This window comes from Nicotiana tabacum, chromosome 18 (assembly GCF_000715075.1).
Source record: "Nicotiana tabacum cultivar K326 chromosome 18, ASM71507v2, whole genome shotgun sequence".
Classification (NCBI taxonomy): Eukaryota; Viridiplantae; Streptophyta; class Magnoliopsida; order Solanales; family Solanaceae; genus Nicotiana; species Nicotiana tabacum.
Genome location: NC_134097.1, coordinates 48,159,913 through 48,169,504, shown reverse-complemented (window position 1 = coordinate 48,169,504; position 9,592 = coordinate 48,159,913). Strand labels below are relative to the sequence as shown.

General features: G+C 35.3%; 1 protein-coding gene across 4 annotated transcripts; it reads left to right on the top strand.

Moving 5' to 3' along the window:
• The first annotated feature begins 2,522 nt into the window (after nucleotides 1–2,522).
• LOC107808610 (putative receptor-like serine/threonine-protein kinase At5g57670) lies at nucleotides 2,523–8,411 on the top strand. 4 transcript variants are annotated; one of them, XM_016633131.2, is made up of 8 exons: nucleotides 2,524–2,978; nucleotides 3,135–3,389; nucleotides 3,467–3,624; nucleotides 3,744–3,823; nucleotides 3,922–4,057; nucleotides 4,593–4,742; nucleotides 7,242–7,281; nucleotides 7,912–8,329. In XM_016633131.2, exons 1-8 carry the CDS (start codon nucleotides 2,762–2,764, stop codon nucleotides 7,941–7,943), a joined length of 1,068 nt encoding a protein of 355 aa, XP_016488617.1. In that variant the 5' UTR covers nucleotides 2,524–2,761; the 3' UTR covers nucleotides 7,944–8,329. The 4 variants fall into 4 exon arrangements, with proteins under 4 accessions (XP_016488616.1, XP_016488617.1, XP_016488615.1 ...); XM_016633129.2 differs by having other exon boundaries at nucleotides 7,242–7,286; nucleotides 7,912–8,205; XM_016633130.2 differs by lacking the exon at nucleotides 7,242–7,281 and having other exon boundaries at nucleotides 2,523–2,978; nucleotides 7,912–8,411.
• Nucleotides 8,412–9,592: the final 1,181 nt, after the last annotated feature.

Genomic DNA, 9,592 nt, shown 5'->3' with positions numbered 1-9,592 from the left:
CGTCACACTCCTAGAGCTCCTGGACATTGTCCTCGGTTGGTGTAACTAGCTCAACAGATTGAGCATTCTGTTGAGCTGACGAAGGTTGTCGTCTTCTATGTAGAGAAGCCTCTTCATCACTGGCTCCTCCATCATCATCGATCACCACAGTGTCTGTGGCTGGCTCAGGCGCGACTCTCTTTACCTTTTTATTTTTACCCTCGACCGTAAAGGAACGTCACCTTTTTGTTGCTTGTTCTTCGACCGGAGACTTTGAGAGGAAGCACTTGCACTAGAAGCAAGTCCGATGACACCCGTTCAAGCAAAGGCCTCCTATATAAACCTCGCCGCATCTGCGGGATCAGCCAAAACATCCTCCTCGGGGATGGTAACAGAGCTTTGCGAAAGACCTGACTTCAACAAAAAGAGAAGTTAGCCAGATTTTCTATGTGTAAGATAAAAATAAGATAAGTTCAGCTTACCATGATTTTTGGCCTTTCACCCGTATTTAAGGGCCAGTTCTTTCCACTGGAGGGTCTCAGGCGTGGCGACATCAAATTTTTTCTAGATCTACTGGTCCAAGCCCTCAACCCTTGGTGGTGTCCCCCGAGTTGCTGAAATAATGGAAAAAGGAGGATCAACAATAGCATGGAACAACCTTTAACCAATAAAAAGGACATACATTTAACTTACGTGTACAATTCCATGATTTAAGAAAGGATGGAGTTATGGTTGTGATGCTATCTCTAGTAGCAACTACAACGAACCGCTCCATCTATCCACGATCGTTGTCATTATCCATGTTGGTGAGCAGAGCACGGTGACCACGGTTGTTGAAGTTTATCATTCCCCCATGAAAAATCTTAGGGTAATAAAGGTTCATCAGTCGAGCCAGGGAGAGCTCTTCTGCCGTCTCATGGCATAGCTGCCGAAGGCAGGCTATCGTTCGCCGCACATAAGGGTTCACATATGCCAAGCAGACCTGATAATGGAAGCAAAATTTCAAGTTTACGGAGTCAAGTACCTTGCTCAATGGGAACTGGCCCAAAGTGAAGGGGTACGTGTAAACGTACGTAAACCCTACTCGGGGAAGGTTACTCGCTCCGCTTGATGGGGAACGATGATGTTCAAATCATGGTAACCGCAGTCTTCTTTCACAACATCGGTGCTAGAAGAACGGATGGAAGAAGGATACACACCAATGGCCCATGTGCGGGAGTTAACAGAAGGGAACTTCTCTTCGAAGTCCTTAGCCGTAGTAAGCTTTCTGGGGATAATGGTGCTCACCATAGAAGGATGAGCATCATCAGTGATTTCCTTGTTTTTTTGAAGAACTGAAGTTTTTGGAATAGGAGGTCATAGTTAGCAGAAGGAAGTAAGGGTTTCCTTGAAGAAGAAGGTTAAAGAAAGTTAAAAGCAAGAGTGAGTTGAGTATATAAAGTTTGAGAGAGTTTGTGAAATTGTGAAGTGCAAAAGAAAAAGATTGAAGCATATAAGTAAAGGAATAGGTGGCTAAAATCATAGTCGTGATTACCTCGAGAACCGACGAGAGTATTGCTGAATCGTGGGATGACTCGTGTTCGGGACATTAAAGGCAAAGAGACGTGCATTTAATCAAGCGTCAGAAACTTTTCAAAGGAGGTCAGAGAATTCTCTGCCAAGAAAGGTATCTGCACCAACTTCCCGGTGACACAAGGATGTGCCACCAGAAATCAGGGGACTATCTGTATAGGGCAAAATATGTTCATATTTTATACTTGCATAATAGAGCGACAGGTGAAACCAGAGATAGATGGAAAGCGAGACAGGTGTAAATCAAGTCCGGGGGCAGCAATCTCGTTTGTTCTCGAAGGGAATGTTGCTCATAAAAATAAATAAATGTCTGTCACCCGATAGCATTCAATGGAGAATATTCTGCAGTATTAAATACATAATCCGTTATAGAGAATATGACATTCATAGCCAGCTGTTAGTGGTTGAGATGGATGAGCGAGCATACCAGGTTAGATAGAATTAGAAATGAAGTTATCGGGGACAAGGTGGTACAAACTTATACTATATATTATTCAAAAGCTCAATAACATTTTATCTCTTGCTTATTAGTATTGCTATTACTGCCTTCGGAAGCTCTGCTCCTGGAACCAAGCTATTTGCTGTCTTATCTCGATTTCGACGCTAAGACTTGTATTTTTATAGATTTTTTTTTATCTTTTTGGGATCAAATTGATTTTCTTGTTTATAAACCACGTATAAATTCAACTGTATCATTTTACGAATAAACAATTTCGGGTTCAGTTGAACCAGGTACTAGAAGTCCAGGTACGCCCGCGTAACAATACACGTTGAATTGTGATTGTTTGGCCGTCGGAGAAATATATAGTAAGAGTTAGAAATTGAAATTCGTGTTTTTATGGAGTATTAAAATTTAACATAATAACATCTTGCATTTTCAGTGAACACATTGAGTGGTCCCAGTGATGAAGTGAAAAGAGCCAAATTCACGCCCCTCAGTCTTTAAATATTGCAACAAGAAACAGATAAAAAGGGCCATCCACTCCAAAGAGACAACCTCTCTAGGGAGAAACCCAGCAGGGATGTGGGGTGCTTGTTCTGAGAATATATCGACTCTACTCAATTCAATACCCCTTTATAATAAACACGTACTGCATTTATAGTCTTGTCCTCTTCTATGGTTCAAGTATCTCTCATCTGTACTTGTCTCCCTTAATTCTCTGAAATTTATCAGACACACATATTTCTAAATTTTTCTATAACAGAGGAGATGAGATACGTTCGTACAAGTAGCCTTAAGAGGCTGTTTTCTTTCGGAAGACACAGTTTTGATGGAGATTTTCCAATAGCTTGTGAAGAAAATAATACTACAAGTACCGCTATTGTTGCTGATACTGCTTCCCCCACAACACAGCCAACTCATAGGCCCACATGGAAATGTTTCTCTTATCAAGAAATTTTTCGTGCCACCAACGGTTTCGACTCAGGTTAGAGACCAATTTAGAATCTTGAGTCAGTATACATTTTACTTATGTATATCTAATTAGAGTTAAAAAAATGAATTAGTTGAATCGACAGATAGAACTCACCCTAGACTCGCCTCTGAATTCATAGCATTTTCTAATTAATGATTGAATGTTCAGAAAATATGGTTGGGAAAGGAGGGTATGCAGAAGTGTACAAAGGAGTATTAGATGATGGACAGGCAATAGCTGTAAAAATGCTGACAAAAGCCACCGATGATGAGAGAAAAGAGAAGGAATTTTTGACAGAAATTGGGACACTTGGTCACGTTTGCCATCCCAATGTGACATCATTGTTAGGTTGTTGTATTGAGAATGGGCTTTATCTCATTTTTCAGTTCTCTTCTAAAGGCTCTGTTGCTTCAATTCTCCATGGTAATGTTCTTTCCTGGTAATTTGAAAGATCTAGAGTTTTAATTTGTAATAACTCTTTTATTCATCTTTTGTCCCAGATGAGATATCACCCACTATGGACTGGGAAACAAGGAACAAAATTGCTCTTGGAACTGCAAAGGGTTTATATTACTTGCATAAATCTTGTCCTAGAAGAATAATTCACAGGGACATCAAGGCTTCAAACATTTTGTTGAGTGAGGAATATGAGCCACAGGTATCTTTGAGATATTGTTTCAAACTTCACTCAGAGCTGTGTTGCACTGTATGCCTAAATGGTTGTACCATAGTAGTAGTAACCGTTGGTTCATTAATTCTCTGTTGGTTGAATGACAGATATCAGATTTTGGGCTAGCAAAATGGCTTCCATCACAATGGACCCATCATTCCATTGTTCCAATTGAAGGGACTTTTGGGTACTTTCTTATGCTTAAATATCCTCTGCCATTTGGCAAAAACATAACAAATGGCTCCATTTTAAATGTCTAAATAAACTTTAATCTTATATCTCCAGGCACTTAGCACCAGAATATTTCATGCATGGAGTAGTTGATGAAAAGACAGATGTTTTTGCATTTGGTGTGTTCTGCTTGGAGCTCATTTCTGGGAAAAAACCAGTTGACAATTCCCATCAAAGCTTACACAGCTGGGTAAATCAGTAGCGCAATTTGTTGAAATATTTGCATTAATCTTGAATAAAGCAACAATATGTACTCACTTATTCAGTCTATATTATCAGTCTTTTAAGATTTTGGCACGATCGCTTAAGAAAAATATTTAATAGCTTTAATCACAAAAGTATATACCTAATATAACATTGCTTCCTCCTTAAATATCTCGCTTAATTAACACCCACCTATTGAAACAGTAAGAGTAGATCTCGGAAAAAAGTAAAACTGAATTCATGTTTTCTAAAACGTCGAAAATTTTAAAAGTTTTCCCTCATCTTTTTGCAAAAAGCCGCTCCAACGTGGTAAAGTCTCATCTTGTGTGTCGGCTGCAGTCACAAGTGTAACATTGAACTCTCAATATGTTCGAAGATCTTGAAATTATCTTCCAATTCAGGCGGGAACCCGCTAATTTGTGTTTAACAAATTTACTTTATCAAAACAACTAATATATAGATATAACAGCAAGTAATATTAGTACTTACTTTAGGTTTGATTTGTATTTTAATTTTTACAGGCAAAACCTCTTTTGAGCAGAGGAGTTATAGAAGAAGTAGTAGATCCAAGGCTAGAAGGGCGATTTGATTCTACACAACTTCATAAACTTGCTTTTGCTGCTTCACTTTGCATTCGTGCTTCTTCTATATGGCGGCCTACCATGAATGAGGTAAATAATACTTCTTTCTCTTTATTTTTATTTTTTTTGGCTTAAAGGTGAGGTATTATTATTATGCAGGAATTTAAAGAGAGTTATTTTTCTTTATAAGACTGATCTTATAAGCAGTCCCTAATACTTCTTTCTCTTGTATCTTTATGCAGTTAAGAGAAAAAGTTTAGTAGGATAACTCATACGTAATCTGTCAGAAGATTATATTAATAATAATAAAAGTGTTTTTTTAAGAAGATTATTCACCAAAAAGTGTTGAAATGCACTTGAAGATACAACTTACAAGGTCCAAATACAAAATGAAATAATTAGAGCATTGTCAATCATTGTTATTATTGGCTCAAACTTGTGGAAGTGGTAACGAATAGGTGACAATTTGCGAGTTTTTATTAAAGAAATATGAGTAATTAAAAAAAAAAAAAGCAAAACCCAAATACTTGCTATATTTTGTTGGAGCACGATTCCAAGTTATTATTAATCCTTTTAAGTATAATTTATTATTATAATGAGTAACTCCAATTATTATTACTCCATAGGATTCTCTTAATAATGTTGGAATATTATTCCAACTTGCATAAAGGTAAATACTTGGTAGTATTATTTTCTATTTTCTATTTGTCCTGTTCTACTAGATTGGCCAACTGAATCAATTCCGAGTTGTCTCAATCTTCCCATAGTATATACAATAATTCTTTCAAGAATGCATTATCCCTCTGTCTATATATATATATCTACCCACTTTTTAAAAAATGTTTGCCACATAAAGGAATTTTTGTGACAGATGGATTTGAATTTTTCAGCTGCTTATCATTTTCTTCTATGAGTGTAACCTAAGCATTCTTGTCATTTTTTTTAGGCAATTCACCTAAACACTGCAAACTTTGCTCACCTGCTTTAGGCTTTCCTGATAAGGACCTTAATACTTCCTCTATCTTAAACTTAATTTTATTAAATGTTCTTTGTAGTGAACAATATTTAAATTATTTTCAGTAATCTTAAAAAGCGAAATCTTAGAACATGCATTTTTTGAAATAATCTGAAGATTTTAGTGGGCGTCTGAACTTAAGAATTGTGAAGTTCCGGAAAAAAGTAAAAAAAAAAAATTCAAGTTAAAATGATATTTGGAGATTAGAATTTTATTCGGACATAAATATAATTTGGAAATGAAGTCCTAATTTTGAATTTTCTTTTTGGAGTTTTTCAAATTTCAAAAAAATTTATAATTAACTTCAAGTGAAATTTGAAATTTTCATGGCCAAATACTGATTTCGAAAAATGTGATAATTTCCCCCCAAAAAATGAATTTTCTTTTGTGGTCAAACAGACCATTAGTGGGCGTTTGGACATAAGAATTGTAAAACTCGGAAAAAATAATTTTTTTTACAATTGAAAATACTATTTAAAATTAGAGTTGTATTTGGACATGCATACAATTTGGAGATGTTTTTGAATTTTTATGAGTGATTTGAAATGAAAATTTTGAAAACAGTTTTTACGAATTTTAAATTTTTTGAAAAGTTCTGAAATTCAACTTAGTGAAATTCAAAATTTCACGGCCAATTACTAATTCCGAAAAAGGTGAAAATTCCGAAAAAAGTATAAAAAAAAAACAATGTAAAGTGAAAACATGTATATCTGAGATCAATTCATGCACGCAACAGAAACTCTCAAAGTTGACCGCGCCGAATGCATATTAAAGTAATATTCTAAGGGCATGATGACATCTTTGCAGTTAAATACAGAAACCATCAAATTTTTCTAGTAATATTTTTAGTAATCACTTTCCTGAGGCGTGCTGCAATTAATCTATGATATCTAGTCATTTTTGTCGTGTTGATGTGAAGCACTAATTTGTATTTCTTCGAAAACAATCAATTGATTGGTTTGTCTTACAAAACTATAGTCATTTATAGTTTAATTAAAAAGTTACCTATGGACCTTGACAATTGATTAGAAAGAGCATCCAGAGGTATGACAAATAACTGGCCGAAATCATATTTAATGTGGGTCCTTAAAATTTTTCACTAAATCAGTAGCTCTCTTTATCATAAAGATTAGACATCACTATATCAATTATTTGTCTGTTTTCGGCCTTCGAATCTTCCTTGGTTAAATTAATTTTATTCTTTATTTTTCCTTTCATTCATAGATCAGCACATTAGCGAGGCAGACTTTGCTACATTATTGTTGCTTATCTCTCAGCTTCATCTGACATATTTCTACTTATTTTTTGGCTTAAAATTATGAATCATTCAGTTAAACTAATTATCAATTTAATAATCTTCTAATGGAGCTGCTATAAGTACAAAACAATAAGAAGAACTTGACTTACAATAATGATTGAATTTTTTGGAAGATTTACTAAAATTCGTGACACAATAAAAGTAAAATTTACGTTATTGTTAGATATATGAAGTTCATCTCTTTGCCTTTGATCTAGAATATGCTTTCATGGGGGCCATGGTAGTATAATTCCGGGAAACTTGTTCATGATTTCAGGAAGGAATTCGTCTTCAAAGTCTTGAAATGTTCATAAATGGTGAGGTTTGTACAACTATTATTAACTCTAGTAAGAATACTAATTCACATATAATGGAAAACGGCTAAACTCAAAAAATATTATGTTTTCACAATTATGTGGTTTACTAATTTGAGTACAGAGTCTTTTATTTATTTATTTGTTTATGGGTTATAACCCAAAAAGCATTGAGATTTCAGATTTATTATAAATCTTAAACGCTAAGTTATAGTATCTGTGTTAAGCTATTGCTTTGGGTAATAATAATAGGTGTGGATTTAATTCTATTCATCCCCCTTTTCCCCTTCTACATTTTGGAAGTATTAAAAAGTTTAAATTTGGGTCTATTGGATTTGGTTTTGAAAATTTCGTTACTACATGATCAAATTATTTTGTTTTTCCGATATTTCTGAGATATAAAATCTCTTTGGTTTCCTTTTCAAGGAAGAAACAAAATGTAAAGCAAATATCATCTAGTGCATTTTTGTGTTTCATAGGTATTTTACACGATGTAGACCACTTTTTGTGCTTGTATAACTGTGGTATGACATTTTCATTTTGCTTATATAGTAATGCTTGTTTGATACTCATTCTTTATGTCATCAATTCATTTTGCTGTTTCATGTTAATGTGCTGTCCTTCTGATGACAGATTTTAGAGATAATATTGGGAGGCGAAGTTGATAAAGACAAATGGAAAATGCCAGATGAAGAAGAGGAAGAGCAAGAAGAGCTTTGGGGGTTTGAGGATCTTGAATGTGAATGTGATAGTTCCTTCTCAACTTCCCCACATGACACCTTCTAAACGTGAAGCTCATAAATCCAAATTCACATATTCAATATCACATATTAAATATGTTAGTGTTAGACTTTTATAGATAAAACTTAGGGGGGTAGTTTATTAGTCATATTACTCTCTAAATCTTAATTTTTTGAGGTTGAACTTCCATGTTTTAAATTTCGGATATATGCTTGTTCTTTTACAAAAAATCTGCATCAGTATCATCCACATGTAAATAAGACGTTTTGGAATAATTAATTTCATGGATACTGATGTATATCCATCTCAATTCTCAAGTATCCATGTAATTTAACCAAGCTCATTTGTCTTGGAAATGATTAATTACAATAAAAAGTTAAAGTTTTGGTGTTTGATGGAAGTTCAGTCTGGTTTATTAATATTTCAAATTAATAAACACACAAATTCGACTTCCTAATCCGATGAGATATAGATTACAACAATGACCAATAATTTTACTGATGAGCAATCAACTTTTATTTTATTGTTTTAAAGTCACTAAATATTTTTGTAATGAAAAAATTATTCAACTGTTGTCACGACCCAAAACACGACCCATCATGATGGTGCTTATTGATGATACTAGGCCAACCGACATTACCAAAACGCTTGCAACAATAACCAGAAATAAATTAAAACTTTTTAAAATATCTAAAATCTTTGTTATAAAACGGGGTGAACCCCAAAACATAAGTGCGGAAATAAAGCTCGACATCGGGATGTCACTAGTCATGAGCATCTAACATAGCCGACCCAAAAGTACCAAGACGTAATATAGTCTGGATTCCACAATACAGAAAATAAGGATAAATAGGGAAGAAGAAGGCAGAGTTGTGAATGCCGGCAGCTACCTCGCGATCTCCAACGACCAACTACGAGTACCATCAACAACCTCAGTGTCTGACAGTTCCTGGATCTACACACGAGGTACAGGGAGTAACGTGAGTACGCCAACTCAGTAAGTAACAATAATAGATAAGGAACTGAAGATAGTGACGAGCTACACAGTTTTAGTTCATTTCAATAATTTCAGAAAGGAAAATAGTCATGCCTCCCAAGTTCCAGTAATTCAAGTCAAGTCAGTTTATTTCAGGCAAGTTCAAGTAAAACCAGATAAGAATATCAGTTTTCAAAACATGGATATAAGGCAACTGTATGCATCAATAATGTAATCATATACTGCCTCTCAGGCAATCATCTCTCAGTCCTCCCAATCACTCCAACCTCATAATCACTCATTCCTCCCAGTCACTCATTCCTCACAATCACTCAGCACTCGCACTCAGTAGGTACCTGCGCTCACTGGGGGTGTGCAGACTCCGGAGGTGCTCCTTCAGCCCAAGCGCTATAGCAAGCCAATCATGGCATAAATCAATCAGGACCTCGGGCTCACTTAGTCATAAATCAATAAAACATGTTGCGGCGTGCAACCTGATCTCATAAATATCCTCACAATCAGGCACTAAGCCTCACTCAGTCATCAATCTCTCCAGCCTCTTGTGCTCTTAAAAATCAGGGAAAATTAGCCCAAACA

What these genes read in the sequence shown, in the direction of transcription:
- LOC107808610 (XM_016633129.2), top strand. Translation starts at nt 2,762, where the DNA reads ATGAGATACGTTCGTACAAGTAGCCTTAAGAGGCTGTTTTCTTTCGGA. An exon ending in TGTTGCTTCAATTCTCCATG is followed by an intron (nt 3,390 to 3,466) that starts GTAATGTTCTTT and finishes CTTTTGTCCCAG; the next exon opens with ATGAGATATCACCCACTATG. An exon ending in CCAATTGAAGGGACTTTTGG is followed by an intron (nt 3,824 to 3,921) that starts GTACTTTCTTAT and finishes TTATATCTCCAG; the next exon opens with GCACTTAGCACCAGAATATT.